This window comes from Oculina patagonica, chromosome 5 (assembly GCF_052425735.1).
Source record: "Oculina patagonica isolate OP01 chromosome 5, crgOcupat, whole genome shotgun sequence".
NCBI classification, from domain to species: Eukaryota; Metazoa; Cnidaria; class Anthozoa; order Scleractinia; family Oculinidae; genus Oculina; species Oculina patagonica.
The window spans coordinates 11,699,860-11,718,121 of NC_135762.1; the positions used below are offsets into that span (position 1 = coordinate 11,699,860).

The 18,262-nt window shown below is 38.1% G+C and overlaps 2 protein-coding genes across 3 annotated transcripts in view; both read left to right on the forward strand.

Moving 5' to 3' along the window:
• Nucleotides 1-10,785, forward strand: part of LOC144655546 (uncharacterized) — a 93,662-nt gene extending 82,877 nt beyond the window's left edge. Inside the window, exons 1-2 of one of the 2 annotated variants that reach the window (XM_078515795.1) lie at nt 4,169-4,230; nt 9,430-10,785. In XM_078515795.1, coding sequence (XP_078371921.1) covers nt 9,449-10,456 — 1,008 coding nt within the window. In that variant the 5' untranslated portion in view covers nt 4,169-4,230; nt 9,430-9,448 and the 3' untranslated portion in view covers nt 10,457-10,785. Of the gene's footprint in view, nt 1-4,168; nt 4,231-9,429 lie in introns of those variants that run through there. The other variant, XM_078515796.1, reaches the window with a different exon arrangement.
• Nucleotides 1-18,262, forward strand: part of LOC144655544 (uncharacterized) — a 125,200-nt gene that overhangs the window by 52,968 nt on the left and 53,970 nt on the right. The gene's annotated exons all lie outside the window — the stretch shown is intronic.

The window sequence follows — 18,262 nt, forward strand, 5'->3', positions numbered from 1 at the left end:
CAGAGTTGGATTGGGTAGCTAGCCACCCCTTTCTTCACCAGAATGTCCAATAAAATAAACACATAAAATAGAAAATAAGGACAGTAATAGTTGGTAAGGTGTAAAAATTGTTGATACCGTTGAAATCCCGATAACTCGACCTTCAAGGGAAATCGAAAAAGGTTCAAGATATCTGAAGTTTGAGTTATCGAGTGTAAAACTAGTAAGAAAACAAACTGGAGGGGAATCGGAAAAGGTTTGAGTTAGCGGGAGGTTTGAGTTATTGAGGGTTCGACTTATCTAGATTCCACTGTGTTTCTAGCTAAAATAAAGTTGAAATATTTTAGCATCCACACACCGCTTCACCATGACAAAAATATCCTGGAGCTAAAATGGTAAACAAAAAAATTATATACATGCAGTCACCGATTTGAAAATCCTGGATCCGCCCCTCGGATAACACACGATTCTCAGTGTTTAATGGCACTGCTGTGACTTCAAAGAAAAGTGTTGCATTTCTCTACCACTTCCCGTCCTCTAAACCCGAACTAGCAGTATTTCTCTTCCACTTAACGGGATGCTAGGTCATGCTAGTTTTATTTGACTAAAAAATGAATATAACAGGCAATATTATGAGCATTTCCGGCGGGTAGAAAATGCCATTGTACGAGGAAAATTTGTCTAAGGCTACCACTACCTTCCAAGAAGCTTGAAAACAAGCATCGCCCGGCTCGAAATCATGATCAATTCAAATGCAAATCGCGTTTATCGTAAGCAAGAAAATGTAAGAAAATGTGAACATTTATTTCTTTGCCTCACGGTGGAATCAATTTCAATTGTTGTTGACTGCAATACTGAAAGTCTTAATCAAGATATGATTGTTCTCGTGTCGCCAATTGCAAGAAATTATTTCTGTTATACTTCGAAAAAAAATCTTAGGAAGGGTTCATAACTTTTTTAAAGAAGGGGATGCGATGTCGACAGATTTGTTGAGCATAAACTCGATATAAAAAAACAAGAAGCTTGAGAAGCTTGAGAAGCTTAAAATCGGGCACTTAATAATTAGCTATCTGTTTTGACTTGAAAGGCAGGGTACAGTACAGTAAAAATCACTGGAAAAACAGTCACTTAAACCTATTCAGGCCGGGGGGGGGGGGGCTTTTGAGGCCCGCGCTGACTTTGGACACTTATAACTTTTTCAAGATTCAACCAAACGCTGCCAAACTTTGCGCGTTTATCTAAAATTTATCTTGCAATAATTTGGTAGGATTAGTTATTGTGCCAGTAACTTGAAATCACCGTGGCAACGTCATTTTGACAGGCTTGTTTCCCCAAATTTGAATTTTTCGTGTTTCTATTTAATAATGAAAATCTGGAATGTTTTCAAGATTGCATTATTACTTAATGACATAATGGTCTCAATTTATAAAAATATATTTCGCACAATACAAATAAACGATTGAACTAGACGTCTAGAAAATATAAATTTGTAACACTTAGCAAAGTGCAGCCTTTTCGCAATACTTAATAAAGGCGGGGTTTTTACCTGAAGACCAATTTTTCCAACGCTTTAGGTGGCTGACGCATTTCAGTATTTTCCAGCCCTTACACTTTAATGGAACAGTATACAACTCCTAATCCGGCCCTACCCCCCACCAGGGGGCAAGGAACTAAGAAGATACAACTCCTAATCAGGTAACTACTATTGTCAAGAAAATGATCACAACTTATTGACCAATGATTAGGTATTTGTTTCATACCATTACTATTTTCTTAATTTTTGGACGATTTTGGGGGATGTTTGGGAGGCGATAGTTTTTCTCAAAGGATTAGTAAAATTTAGACGAATAAGAAATATTGGAGATTTAATGTGATTTTAAAATTTGGATTTGAAATTAAAAATTGGTGGACGGACACCAAACAGTCTCCTGACAACCCGGAGTGCTCTTGCGAGGGGGTCAACTGTTTGGAGGTGTTTCCATTCTCTTCTTCAATCCCTTCTTTAAATCTCTTAAAGTTCCATTCAAATTTAGGTAGAACCCCACCTTAAGTTTTGTTCTTGTGAGAAAACAACAAAAGTCAAAGGTTGCGTGATATAACCAAGCATGGATTTTAATTCTCCCTCCCTTTCCATCTCCTTAGCCTTTCACCCCCACATGTCCCTCCCTTTCTATTCTCATTCAATTTAATGTTTGTTTACATTTCCTAACCAATTCAGGATCGTACTAATCTGTGCCAAGCAATCAGATAATAACAGAAATTTGCCTTAATTTTGATCTCCCATACCAAGACCTTAGAGTATAAACCGCTAATAAAACAAAACACACTTGATAATAATTCTCTGAGGTTATACACCTTGCAGTATTATCGTACTAACGAACTTGATAACAAACCCCATGTCGCGATCGTACAAAGGATTTTTACTGATCAACATAGAAAATAAGTTCACAATGGTTTGTTCCCAAAACGTTTTTTTACTGTACAGAGGGTCTGTATATTGACCTGTAACTTGTATACCGTATTGAAAAATTCAGAACGAACCGACTGCTGCCCACTACCATGATATCATGTTGAAAAATAAGCTCGCTCGAAACCGTAGCAAAATCGTTAGAGACAGACAAGATACAGCCGTTTACTGGCAGTCTTTGAAAATCCTGAATTTCGTCAAAATGAGCCAAAATAAAGTTTTAAAATTTCCTTTATCAATATGGTTCTTATCTTTTTATTCAATTCTATGAACTGCTTTTATGCAGTACTGTCCACAAAGATTTCAATTTCCTCAAAGTTTCGGGACAAATGGATATAAAATATTTCGTGCAGAATGTAATTTGATTAAGCGAATGTTTTCACGTCTATAAATACTTCAAGCAGTGAATGAGAAACCGTTTTGTTTTCATCGATGAGAACCACTTTCAAATAGTTAATGCATAAAAAAATAACAATCAGATCAGAATACAATAATTATTAATGTAAGGTCTCGCTATTATGTCTCGGCAGAGATACTTCTTTTTTGCAAGTTCAAATGTATGCAAATTTCGTGTGAAATGTAATTCGATTCCATTGTCTTGTTTACAAACTCTTTCTTAAGAAAGTTGTGTTTTCGTGAATAAAACCCATTGGCCTGTTTTGTTTTCCTGATCATGTTTGTCTGTGATTTTTACAAAACATGTGGTCTTTTTTTTCGGAACTTTAAGTTGTACAAAAATTCCTATTTTGAACACAGATGTCACTTCCGGAATTTCTCATCTAAAATTCAATTGGTATTTAATTATAATTATTCGAAGTTTTCATTTTCAAGTCATCTTTTCATTCGATAGCTTTACTGATCTCGTAAGAAATTCCATTCAAGTTCACACCAATACTGTACATTGCCAATGTTTTGCTGACGTCGTGAGAAGTGTCTTACTAACTGTCACTAGTCAAATCTAAAATATATCCAAACCAAGTTGTGCAAACATTCTACTCTTTGTGACAGGCGACTTTGACGCCCAACTGTGCGGAAATGAAAATCGACATACTTCTTGCTAAATATATAAAAAATAGTTTTAAAGTGGAGTCCGCCTCAAAAAAATGTACCGCCAGATCACACTGCTATTTGTAGAAACCAGCAAAGCGTCTAGTTTCAAAGTTTCCCACAAAAACATTGCGTGACATGAATGACGTTACCCCTTTTATTTACAAAAATAGCTTCAACTTGTCAAAGCAACTGCAGTTTCACAATGGTGATTATTAGTACTTTACCCCTTAAGTTTTTTTCTCTGTCCTCCCGCCGAAGCAAAGAAGAGAACCAGATTGCAGATTAGCCCAAAAGTCGACCCAGTGTTCCTACGACGATTTACTGTCAAAACTGAAATGAAACCGATTGACCCAGGCTATCCCCGTCATTTTTAGCCGACAGGAGACTATCGTCTAGGACGACCAAAGGGTAAACTATAAATCGGCCACGCCCGATTAATAAATATTTTATTTAACCTGACAATTTATTTAAATTGTTTTAAAAACATTTTAACAAAAAGAGTATATATTGAAATTGGATTATTGAGAACTCGCCCACCGGAGCTTATTCCTGAGCTCATCCTATAGCTTGAAACAGGTGAGGTGTTCCGATGTTCCCGCGCTCCGACGTTCCTGCGTGCGACTTTCCTCGGTAAACAATTGCCGGACTGCGGAGACTAGGTTCTAGTATACAATCACTCTAATGGCGTCGTACTAGTGATTTGTTGTCGAAGTCGTTGTCGCTGTTTTATAAAGGTAAGAAAGTCTATTAGAATCCCTTAACTGTCTAACTATGCTTTAAATTGCGAGGTAAATACGTCTTACTGAATAAGAATACAGTATAGGGCTTGAAATAACCGCAGTTCAGTCGCCAGACCGAGACAGGATGTTGAAAAATTTGGCTCGATTATGAGCTTAAACTCAACTTCATACCCAGGTTCTGGCTCGAAAAATACAATAATGAAACTATGAATCTCAATAACCCAAAAAGAAAAATTAACTCTGATGCATTTTCCCAAAATCTATATATGAAAGGAAACATGCACATAAATTTAACATGAACACATTGGGCTGCTAAAATTATAAACATTTTCCGTAACAGGTTCTGACAAGTTTACTTAATCAGAAAACGTGGCTTCTGTATATTTCATGTGTCAAAGTTCAACACATTTTAATAAAACAGCAGGAGAAAATAGCCTAATAATCACACATAATATACTTAACCGTAATTTCAGTGTCTGAGTGAAATATGCAAACAAGTTTGTTTTGAGAATTGTCAGAGCCCTGAGTCAATAATTTCGAGTCTCGAGTCAGAGTACAGGACGTAACATGTCGATAATTTCGATAGTCGATAAAATTCGATTGTTGTCGATCAAATTTGATACTAATCAATCGACAAATATCGGAAATCGATAAAAGTCGATCACACAAATTCTTGTGATTATGGACTTGTTCAATTTTGATTGATTTTAATTGGAAATACATAAAACGAAATACGGCGAGAGACAAGACTACAGTTGCCGCGCACAATTACTTGAATTTTGTGGCCAATTGCAAAATGTGTCTGCATTTTTGTCGAGAAAATCGATAATAAGTTGAAAATCATGTGATTATCGACTTTTATCGACAAATCAAACTTGTCGATTGACAATTATTGACAAATATCGAGTACTATTGACTTATCAACTATGTTTTCGATGATCGACTTTGATTGACATGTTATGTCCTACAAAGTAGCGTGCAAATTGCACAACTGCTTCCACTTATTGTTCAACTTATTCATTTTGATTTTTGAACATCACTTCTAGGTTTACATTTTTGATGGCTGTAATGAGTCTAGCAAAGCATGTTTCAATTTGAGAACTTAGTATAACTTGCTCACACCCAACATAAAAGGAATGCAGCCAAAAATGGTTCGATTCTCCTTTTGCAATTTTTTTTTGAGCAGTTTTGCTCAAACTGCTCAAACAAACACTGAGTAAGGGCGGAACTTTACACTATGAAGTGATTCAAGTGCACCTGCTGATCCATACTGACACAGATCAGGATTAATTTTTCGGAATAAGTCTCTATCCAATCTTTCTGCCATTTCGAAATCGAAAAGTGTGTTGAACTTTTGACACAAAAGTTGCTTAGCGGTCTGCTAAACTTCAAAATATTGCTGACCAATTATGGCCGATTCCCTCTATGGTGTGCACTTGAAGGGAATCACGGTAGTTGTATTCATCGTGCTATATCTCATGCATGGTTTGATCAAAACAACTACCATGACCCCCTGCAGGTGCCCGCTATAGAGGGAATTGGGCATTGTGCTACATTTGATATCCAACAAGATCATGTTTAGATGGCACAGGTTCAGGCTTAGATGTAAGTGACGATAATGTTTATAAATAAATTCAAATTCAATTGCTTTACCATGGGATTTCCATTTTTTACGACTCCATATACTGGGCTGCAGTGTTAACATCTGGACAACTGACAGACCAAAACCGTTGCTGGATTCAAACACACCAAAATTTATACATAGAAAGAAAATTTTAGGTTGCCTTTTTTTTAATTATAGGGTTTTTGTACTGTCAAGAAAATTATTCATGTCAAATTTCTAAGCAAGCTTTTCATGAAACTTAAACCTGATTTGTTTCCTGTGCCGTTTTCCAACTGTACAACATCGGTCAAACACTTTCATACAGATAATAATTTCTTGAATAATTCATTGTCTTCTTCAAGCCTTTTTAGCCCAGCTAAATGCTTTGATAGGTGAACATACTTGGCATATTATTTATGTGGATTTGTAATAAAGCTGAACTTTTTTGCTTTGTTGTGGCCCCGCAAGTTTGAAAAACTTTGCTGACAAGTCGTTAGAGCTGGCACCTATCTGAGTGCTGACAGCTATTCTGTTACAAATCTTCACCAGGGGAAGGGTGGGGAGAATTTGTTTCTTAAATGATTTAGAGTTGGCTGGGACTTCTTATAAGACTTGGCACTTGCCCGAGTGCTGGCAGTTATTCTGTGGCAAATCTCCACCAGGGGAGGGGTGGGGTGGATTTGCATGTTACCGGTAAATGATTAAGAGTTGGCTGGGACTTCTTATAAGTATTGGCACTTGCCCGAGTGCTGGCAGCTATTCTGTGGCAAATCTCCACCATGGGATAGGTGGAGTGGATTTGCTTGTTAAATGATGTTGGCTGGGACTTCTTGGCACTTGCCCGAGTGTTGGCAGCTATTCTGTTGCAAATCTCCACCTGGGGAGGGGTGGGGTGGATTTGCTTGTTAAATGATAAAGAGTTAGCTGGGACTTCTTATAAGACTTGCCCGAGTGCTGGCAACTATTCTGTTGCAAATCATCACCAGGGGTGGGGTGGGGTGGATTTGCTTTCTTGATGATTTAGAGTTGGCTAGGGCTTCTACATGTAATAAGACTTGGCACCACCCTGAGTGCTGGCAGTGACATTAAGGTTACTATTATTAGCGACTATTAATTTTAGCGTTTTTTTCTGAGCAAGATTTAGCGACTTTTTAATTTAGCATTTTTCTAATTTTTTTTTTAAAAATCAGTGATCAGATCGTGTAAACTGGTTTTTGATGTGCCTGTGAATGCACATGTATTTCATGCAGGCTGTCTTTTGTCGTTCACAGGGAATTTTTTAATAAACATATAGCTAAGATGGGAATAAATGTTCAGCAAAAGAGTTAACTCACTTAAAATCTTGTTTTCATTGTCAGAAAGAACAAAGTTACCGGCATCCATTTCTTGAAGAATTTTTCAAGTCACTATGTTTAATTTTGTTTTTTCTTGGGGTGGAGGTGGGGGGAGCACATAAATTTAATGAGTATTAAATTTGACCAAGAGCGAGCGAGTACTAAATTAACCCCAACTTGCTAAATCACTAAAATTAGTAGCCGCTAACAATAGTAACCTAAGGTATTCTGTTGCAAATTTCCACCAGGGGAGGGGTGGGGTGGATTTGCTTGTTAAACGATTTTGAGTTGGCTTGGGCTTCTGATAAGAAGGCACCTGCCCGAGTGCTGGCAGCTATTCTGTTGCAAATCTTCACCAGGGGAGGGGTGGGTGGATTTTGGTTGGTTAGTTGGCTTGGGTTTCTAATAAGACTTGGCACCAGCCTGAGTGCTGGCAGATATTCTGTTGCAAATTTCCACCAGGGGAGGGGTGGGTGGATTTGCTTGTTAAAAGATTTAGAGTTGGCTTGGGCTTCTAATAAGACGGCACCTACCCGAGTGCTGGCAGCTATTCTGTTGCAAATCATCACCAGGGAAGGGGTGGGTGGATTTTGGTTGGTTAGTTGGCTTGGGCTTCTTATAAGATTTGGCACTCAGTTGCCTATGTGCTGGCAACTACTCTGTTGCACATCTCCACCAGGGGAGGGGTGAGGTGGATTTGGTTGTTAAATGATTTAGAGCTGGCTGGGGCTTCTAATGAGACGGCACCTGACTGAGTGCTGTCAGCTATGCTGTTGCAAGTGGTTTGAATCCTGCTAATTTCTTTATTAATCACAGAGTGGAGTGCTTGTCTAGTATCAGCATCATTTCACTGGGTACCCAGCTCATATAATTTTGTCTTACTGTAAATGAATCCAGGTGGCTGCATCTTTGTATTTAGATATAAACATTCTATGTGGTTTTTGAAGCGCTAAATCACTCCAAAACCTATATAGGAGACAAGCCAACAGACACAGGAAGGCTTTTTAAATGAGAACTCGTTCACATGTTTAAATTGAAGTTGGAATCGTTTTTTACTGTAAAAATTGCAATACAAATCGTTATCATTTTGATGTTACACAATGACTGCCATTATATTCAAATTAAATTTCCCATAGATTAGAGGAAATATCTGGTTCTTTGTTCATGTTTAAAAGTTAATTGAGAAATCTTGTAAGCAATAATAATTTAATAATAATTTATTTCTTGCGCATTACATTAAAAAATATTAAGGAAAACAACGAAACAATATTTAATGAAGTAGATAAGATATTAAATTAAAATAGCATAAAAATAGTAAATTCATTAAAAAACTAGAATTCATTATAAAATACTTAAATTCTTAAAAAATTATTAAAATTCATTTTGAAATTCTAAAGTTATTAAAAAATACTAAAGGTCATTATTGAATAAAAACGTTTTAAGCTTAATTTTAAAAGTGTCAACCGATGGGGCACTTCTCACATCAAGTGGGAGACTGTTTCACAGTGCTTGTGCGCTTGATAAAAATGCGCGCCCCCCGTAAGTCTTGGTCTTAAACACTGGTTTGTGCAGTCGCAGGTGATCATGGTTGGAACGAAGACACCTTATCGGTTGATGAATATTTATCAGTTCCGCTAAGTGACTGGGTGCTAAACCATTAAACATTTTTTAAGAAAAAAGTAAAATCTTAAAAATAAAACGCTTGCGCACAGGCAGCCAGTACAGCTTGCGGAGGATAGGCGTGATGTGCATCACTCTCCTTGTTTTTGTAACTAGCCGGGCGGCCGAGTTCTGAACACGTTGAATTTTCGAGATTTCTTTATCAGGGAGACCATACAAGAGACTGTTGCAGTAGTCCAGTTTAGAGGACACAAAAGCGTGAACCAATTTTTCTGTGCTTGGTTGGTCAAGATACTGACGAATATTTCCAATACTCTTTAGAGTAAATGAAGCAGATTTGCAAAGATTGCTTTTAATGCGTGGACATCGTTAAACACTGGTCAAGAGTGACCCCAAGATCCCGGGCATTCATTCCCAAGATCCCGGGCATTATTTCCTCTCGAACAGCTGTATTGTGTAAGGCAAAAGATAAATATAACTAACATTTTCGTTCTTGATGCGCTTTTGATCATTTTAATGTAAAAAAGTGCACCTATTGATAAAAAAATTATTAGAAACAATTTTAATTTATTATTTTTGTCATCATCATCATCATTAATATTATGGTGATGCCAAAATATCCGTTGTCTTTTTTAGGAACAGAAGTACCAAAAGGATGTCTATTGAAATTTTGGAATTCATTGCACCTGTTAGCGAAGAAGAAAGCGTTTATGAACGTGAACTGAAAGAACAAAATACGTATGTCTGCAAGTATTGTGACCAGCTCTTTAGCGACTTATCAGCTTGCAAACAACATGAACGAACACACACTGGAACGAAACTGTTTGCATGCAAGCATTGTGACAAGTGCTTCAGCCATTCATCAGCGTGCAAGCGACATGAACGAGCACATACAGGAGAGAAGCCGTATTCATGCAAGCATTGTGACATGTGCTTTAGCCGTTTATCAAACTTCAAGGAACATGAACGAATACATACAGGAATAAAGCCGTTTGCTTGCCAACATTGTAAGAAAGGCTTTAGTCGTGTAACTGATCGTACGAAACATGAACGAACACATACAGGTGAAAAGCCTTTTAAATGCAAGCATTGTGACAAGTGCTTTAGCCGATCGTCAAGTTGCAAGAAACATGAACAAACGCATACGGGAGAAAAGCCCCACACTTGCAAGCATTGTTACAAGTGCTTTAGCCGTTTATCAAATTGCAAGGAACATGAGCGAATTCACACAGGAGAGAAGCCCTTTACATGCAATCATTGTAACATGTGCTTTACCCGATTATTAAGTTGCCAGGAGCATGAGCGAACTCATACAGGGGCAAAGCCGTTTGCGTGCAAACATTGTACTAAAAGCTTTAGCCGCTGCTCGGATCGAACGAAACATGAACGAATACATTCAGATGAGAGGCCTTTTACATGCAAGCATTGTAGCAAGTGCTTTAAGTACTCGGAAAGTTTCAGGAAGCATGAACGAACACATACAGGAGAAAAGCCCTACACGTGCAAGTATTGTGACAAGTGCTTTAGCAGTTCATCAAATTGCAAAACACACGAGCGAACACATACAGGAGAGAAGCCATACTCATGCAAGCATTGTAATAAAAACTTTAACCAATCGTCACACTTGAAGAAACATGAAAAACAGCACATGCAAGGAAAGTAAAACAGAAGCCTTATCAAAAGTCCCAAAATTAATAACACGTTTAGAACAGCAGCTCACTTAAACAGAAAGTCTTGTTCGTGTCTTCTTTGACTGAATAATATTTTAGCAAAGTCAACAGCCTCACGTGTTGGACTACATTTGTCAGGAGGAATTTAGCAGTGAAGCAAGAATCGTCCACCATTACGAGGAACCTGTGAAAAGAGCAACGCTAACGTTACTGACCTTGTAAGCTTAAACGCATTTTTGCTTTTTTAGAATATTTTAAGGAGGTCCTTCTTGACTACGGATCTATGGAAAAAAGTAACATTGCGCGCGAGTAACTAGTTCCAGTTCCAAATTGCATGCTAGAAGTTAAAATCCCTAAAACTTTGAGAAAACAAGGTAGAGGCTTTCCGATTTGTTTTAAAGAATAACATAGCCGCCTTAATATCCCTATTCACTGTTTTCGCTGTACCCATAATACATCTTGTTAACCCCCCCCCCCCCCTAAAAAAATTGCATAAGCATTGTTTTCAATTTCTCGTGGGATTTATGATGTACAATTGTCCCACTAGAAATTGAAAACATTGCTTAAATGCATTTTTTTTTGGGGGGGGGGGGGGGGGGGTAAACAAGGTGTATAATGTGATCGTGAGAAAAGCGAATGTATGGAATTATTGTTAACGTGTAAGAAAGGAATCCTGCTGAAGCAAGTCTGAAAATACAGGGTGTTTATTACGCTTACTATAACTTTTATAATAATACTAAGCATCAACCATGCGGACATTCTTTATTTTTGACACTGATTTTAATTTTCAGTTCTATATGCCCCTTAAATTTCAGTAAGGGTTTTTTTTTTTCTATTCCGGTCATGTGACTTGTCGAATATGGCCGTGATTTCAAACTCTTGAAGTACTCTTTAAAAGAACATAGTTGAGCAAATCTCAAAAAGGATGGTCAGACCAATTTGTTAGCAACTAATTGTAGTTAAGAAAGACCCCCTAAATGTTTATAATCAGATGCAGTTGGCTGACTTTTCTAAAATCACATTCGGTACTTGATGATAATTTAAATTGTATAGCTCTTGTTTATTCATAAATCCTTGTGTTAGGCAATCCCATTGGTATTGGCTAAAGGTATCTCATTTGTAAATCAGGAAAATTGGACAGGGACTGTGTAGGGTGTTTTGGCTCAGAGGCGAAAACCCGAGGAGGCATCATAAAAGTCTCTACGTCTATTATATATATAAAGTTTAAATAAGGTTTAAAGAAATAAAGTCTGTGTCCGAGGTATAGTTAAAACTATATTTTATTATCGTACTATTAACTATCCTGAAAGAAGGAGTTTTTACAACAATATAAAGTTGGCATAAGGATGTCCGTGCTAATTGTTTCTGTGTGTATCCTGTGTGTATACTGCGCACTTATTTCATGCCGCAACGTCAGGCCACGTCTTCCATTGAGCACGCGCGCTGAGGAAACTTTGTAAGCACAAAAACTGGTAGCCGTTGCGTTAACCTCTCTTGTAGTTTACTCTTTTATATTGTTACATTGCTAAGTCTAATGTCGATGGTTTCCGTAAAAAAAATATAAATGTGACTATCTTAAAGAAAAGAAGGCCAGAGGTAAAGTCTGTGGCCGAGCCAAGGGGCCCATACAGCCGGAGCTTATCCCGGTTTCCGTGGCATTAAGCGACTAGGAGTATTGCTACTCCCTCCTGGATGGCATGCTAGTCCATCGCCAGGTTTAACCCCCCAGCAGTAAATTCGCCGGTTCCCATTTATACACCTGGGTGGAGAGAGGCACTGTGAGAGTAAAGTGTCTTGCCCAAGAACACAACGCAGCGGCCCGGCCCGGCCAGGCCTCGAACCCGGGCCCTTCGATTCGGAGTCTAACGCGCTAACCATTAGGCCACCGCCAGAACCATGTAATATTTTTGTAGTAAATAATAAAGATGGTAGATTTTAAGCTCGGTGATAAATAGTGAAGAATATTATTCTACATGACACGAGCGTGGGACAAAGAAAAAAAATCTGAGTCCCCGACGGGAATCGAACCCATGGCCTCCCAGATACCGGTTGGGCGCTCTAACCAACTGAGCTAAGAGAGACTCGTTGTGAGCTGGGCCATTTACTAGGTTGATATATGACACGCGTCCTGCATACTGCTAGGATCAGCAATGTCGAAATCATCAAATGTGTAGTAAATAATAAAGATGGTAGATTTTAAGCTCGGTGATAAATAGTGAAGAATATTATTCTACATGACACGAGCGTGGGACAAAGAAAAAAAATCTGAGTCCCCGACGGGAATCGAACCCATGGCCTCCCAGATACCGGTTGGGCGCTCTAACCAACTGAGCTACGAGAGACTCGCATGCAGTCACTGAAAATACCAGTAAAATTTGCAAGGCCAGAAGTTAAAAGCAGTTAGAAACCCTTTTTTCGCGGGTATGAACCGTTTACATTAAGCGAATTAAGTTTAATTATTATTTTTTGGCCATATAATAAACAACAAAGTAACCAAGCAGTATGTCAACCGCATGGGAGAATCTTAATCCCGATAATGAGTTTAGTCTACTTACGAGCTGGGTCAAAGATTCTCCTTTACAGATTTTCTGCTCGGTTAACTTGTATTAAACTTACTTTACACGGCAGTTGGAATTAATAATAATAATGGTAATGATAATGTTAATAATAATAATGATGATGATGTCTTTATTCATTTGATAAAAATACATATCAAAAGTAACACTTCGAAACAAGACTGTCCTAAAAATATTCGGCAGGTTTTCTTTTTTGGAGCAACTTTCTTTCGTTCTAGCAACTTTATGTTTTCTGCCAGAAGTTTCTTGTTGTTGTTGTACACTTGTGTCGAATTGTTTATTTTCACCTCGAGGTGAACTGGAAGCCTTATCCAAAGGATAGGGATATCTTCGCCCAACCACAGAATTCCGAAGCTAGTACGGAAATTGAAAAAATAGACACCTGAACCGTCTGGAAAATCCCTGAAAGAGCAAATCGTTCACTCTCTTGGCTGCTCCGGCTTTCCCGCGCTCCGACGTTCCTACGAAACCTGACCAGCGTTACTATGGTTACCGGATTGTGGAGAATGGGCTCCAGTGTAAACACAGTAATGGCGGCGTACATGTGATTTGTTGTCGAAGACGTCGTCGCTGTTTTTATAAAGGTAAGAGAGTCTAAATATTTGCAAATCTACGCAAGGATTGGAACGCAGGATTACATACATACGCGTCTCGCTTTTTTTTATGAACACAGGGCTTAGCTTGAAATAACCACCGGTCAGTCGCCATTTAATAGCAGTGAGTCAGGACAGTGTTACATGGTCGAACACGTTGTCGCTGTTTTATAAAGGTAAGAGAGTCTGTTAGAATGCTTTCTTTATATCTACCTCAATTTAAAAATACAAGGAGATGGATTTACGTCTCACTTAATAAAAATACCGGGCTTGAAATAACGGTTAGTCAGTCGCATGAAGCAACTTGGAGTTCTAGCCTGTCGAATATAATAAACCAGTACTCTAATAAACATGCAATAATTAGATTATGAGCTCACGATTTCTAAGAGGCGATTTTTGATCAGGCCGAGGGCTAAATCAGCTATCAACTCATAGAAGGAGAAGCCACGAGCCAAGCGGCCCACACTTCCAGAGCTTATCCCGGTTTCCGTAGCATTAAGTGGCTAGGAATATTTCTACTCCCCCCTGAATGGGATGCTAGTCCATTGCAGGGTCCCCCCCCCAGCATTATGTCGCCGGTACGCATTTATACATCTGGGTGGAGAGAGGCACTATGAGAGTAAAGTATCTCGCCCAAGAACACAACACAAGTGACCCGGCTGGGGCTCGAACTTGGACCGCTCGATCCGGAGTCCGGCACTCTTACCATTAGGCCACCGACTGCCTCCCATAAATTATAGTCCTTATCTCGGTTTTGACGCCACTTGATGGGTAGGCAACATGGTAAGTTATTACAGTGTTTGTATGGGAAACCGATGGCAAATATCTTTTACAAAAATTGAATTCTGGACAACTTTTAACTTGTAAAGTTAAGATACTAGGCAATTTTTTTTATTCGCCGAGTTTAAAGGATTTAGCTGGGCTAAAAAGCGTTCAGTTCCATTATTAATTTTCCATACATTTGTCTGTATTTTTCCCGCAAATTGACACGGTTTGGAACTTACCTGTAAGTTGGTTAAACTGATCATCCCTATGTGTGTACAGCTGAAAAATAAAAAGGCCTGTCAACAGACAATGTCCAGTGAAGAAAACAAATTTGTTGAGACAAAGTTTGGTTTGCCAGTGTTTTGACCAATCATGTACATGGCTTTAAAAATAATAACTGATGACTGGAAAATAATTACACATGCGAAATTTCGAGGTGTTTTACAATCTTGCTGCAGTGCTTTTTTTACACAAATCTAGGGAAATTTGGCAGCATACCATTTAATAGTTGAAATGTTTTTTTTTTTTAGAAAATTTAATTAGTTTGAAGTTAAACAACCAGGTTTAAGTTTAACTTTGCCATAAAATCTGAGTCACACAATAAAATTAATGTAAACCACACAAAGTTTGTCTTAGCTCGTAAAACAGCTAAAACAGTCATATTTGAAAATCATTCTGCCAGTTGCATCATCATTGTGCTTTGCAAAACGTTAAGGATTGTATGTTATGTATGCTGATGGATTGTGTCTCTGTTGATGTTTTACTGAAGAAAAGATATTCTAATGAAAATGAATTTCTCAACAATGGCACGAGCATGGGACAAAGAAAAATTCTGAGTCCCCCGACGGGAATCGAACCCATGGCCTCCCAGATACTGGTTGGGCACTCTAACCAACTGAGCTACGAGAGACTCGTTGTGAGCTGGGCCATTAACTAGGTTGATATGTGACACAATACAATACAATACTTTAATTTGACACTCCCCTTACGGGGCTTCTCAGTGACAATACATTACAGTAGCAATTACAATTTTGAAAATATTATAAAAAATTACAATGATAAAAAAATACAATGATAAAAATTTGGATAAAATGAATTACTCCTAATTAATCTATGTTAAAAACTCCTCCATTAATTTTGATTTTAAATGAAATTTAAAAGATGAAATAGTTTTAAGAGTTTTTAAGTTCGATGTAAGGTTATAATTCCAAATGTTCACTGTTCTATAATGAAATGTTCTTTGACCAGAGGCAGATTTAAAAAGGGGAATATTTAAAAGCTGACATGAGTTCCGGGTCGCATGTTTGGTGATTTTGTTGCCGGTGGTGAACTGATCGCTAAGATAGCGAGGCATGCATCCAGTCATACATTTAAAGGCTGACACAGCATCACGAAGGTAGAGGTGTTGTTTAATAGGAAGCCAGCGTAGATCTTTCAATGCTGGCGTGATGTGGTCGAATTGCGGGCGGCGAAGTTCTGGACCAATTGCAACTTGCAGATGTTTTTTCCCAAGCTGTTGGACCACACGGATGAGCAATAGAATAGTTTACTAAATACTAACGCATTAATTATTGTTACAAGCGTATCACGCTTAAACACATGTTTTACACGACTAATTTGAGCTAAACTAGACATACACAATGAAACTGTTTTCAAAATATGGTCGTCAAAAGTAATATTTGGGTCAAGTATAACCCCAAGGTCCTTGGCAGATTAGATACAGGGACAAGTTCTTTCCCCAGTAGAGTTATTCTGAAGTCAGGGAGTTTGGAAGTGAGCTGTCTGCTTCCAAAAACCATTAATTTTGTTTTGTCTGGATTTAGAAGAAGAAGGTTATCGAAACACCAGTTGCGTACCAGTAAAAGGTCATCATTTAAGTCAATAACGGCACGCGTCCTGCATACTGCTAGGATCAGAAAAAATTAACCATCTTTACCATCTTTATTATTTACAACACACTTTATGATTTCGACATTGCTGATCCTAGCAGTATGCAGGACGCGTGTCACATATCAACCTAGTAAATGGCCCAGCTCACAACGAATCTCTCGTAGCTCAGTTGGTTAGAGCGCCCAACCGGTATCTGGGAGACCATGGGTTCGATTCCCATCGGGGACTCAGAATTTTTCTTTGTCCTATGCTCATGTCATTGTTGAAAAATTCATTTGCATTATTTATCACCGAGCTTAAAATTTACCATCTTTATTATTTACAAAGTTATTCTAGTTGCCAAATAATTTTTTAAGCAACAAATATAGCTATAAATGTATGTGACAGAGCTGTTGACATAAATTATACATTTTTTCTGTACATTACAAACAATATGGCATGCCGACAAACTTGTGGCCTCTGCTGCAATCTACTCCAGCTATCTTGCCTATACTCAAAAAAAGAATTTGATTAGGCTGTGTTGGCCACTCAACATGACCTGCAAGAACGCGGGAGGAAAGATCGAAACTGCATTTTTAAATTTATGTTATAATTAGCTGTAAACACACTGTAATATAAATGATACAATTCATCAATGAAAAATTCACATTGGGCTGCCAGATGACGCGTTTCCGATGAATCGCATAACCTTCAAATGAAAATGTAGAGTACAAATTGAGATGAGTAATTGAGCGGCAATTCAATTTTCAGGTTAGTCAATGCTAGCGAGAAATAAGATCGACCAGCTGGCTTCATCACAGTACATGTTGCAGATTGACTGCAGACTGCAGATCTGTTTTTGATCTGTTCGTTGTCTGCAGCTCAAAATCATTGCAGACGATCAAGGCACTGCGTCTGCACAGACTTAAAACAGACTCTGCAGACGATAAATTAGTCTGCTGTTAGTCTGTTTTTAGCAAAACAGATCTGTTGGTTTTCTATGGGCAGCATTTGTCTGAAATTTAATTTGAGACCTGATGTGTATGGTTTTTTTAGTATCGAAAACTCACAGTAATTCACATCACTGTATTGGCATTGCAGGGCGCCAACGCAGGGATTTTAAAATGTTTTTCGGTAAAAAGTACTAAAATTGGCAAATAGGTGTTCTCGTACATGAAAAACACCTAGTACATCAAGATGGAGATATAAAGTAAATGGTTGTTGAAGGAAGAAGGGAGCCGTAATAATTTTTAGATGTTTTTCCACTGTCCACAAGGACAAAACTAATGAAAAAATCAGCCTGAATTTTTCAAGTTGAGATTTAAAGTTTCTGAAGGTATCAAAAATAATTTCACTTGTTCATGGCTTCATTACACTAATGCATGGTGGTTTGTTACAAAATTGGACCACTATTTGTGTCATTCGTAGTTTACATATGTTTTTGGGTTCTTAGGTTTTTGAAGTGAAACTTGTGACAGTATCCCTTTAAGATCAATGATCCAAGATGCTACACGTATTTCTCCTGTTTAACTCAGTTTAATTAAAGTACAAAATATAAAAGAAGTTATGAATCAAATGTTGTGACTCCTTTGGATAACTTGCACATGGTCACAAATAGTTCATAGGGTGTCTACCATGTTAGTTACATGTAATTTTTTTTCTCCTTTGTGAAATGCAACATATCTTTGAATGAATTTATGCTGCCCCTTTGGATATGAAGTTTTCATTTTATAGACTTCCTAAAAACCTTTATCTATTTATGCAACCATCTCAAAGGTTAATCAATCATTTCATGTAAAATTGAGGTTAACCTTGGGGAGCAGGGGTGGCGCAGTGGTGAGAGCGCTCACCACCCACCAATGTGGCCCAGGTTCCATTCCGGCCCAGTGCCATATGTGGGTTGCGTTTGATGTTGGTTCTCCTCCTTGCTCCGAGGGTTTTTCTCCGGGTTCTCCGGTTTTCCTCCCTCCACAAAAACCAACACTTCCAAATTCTA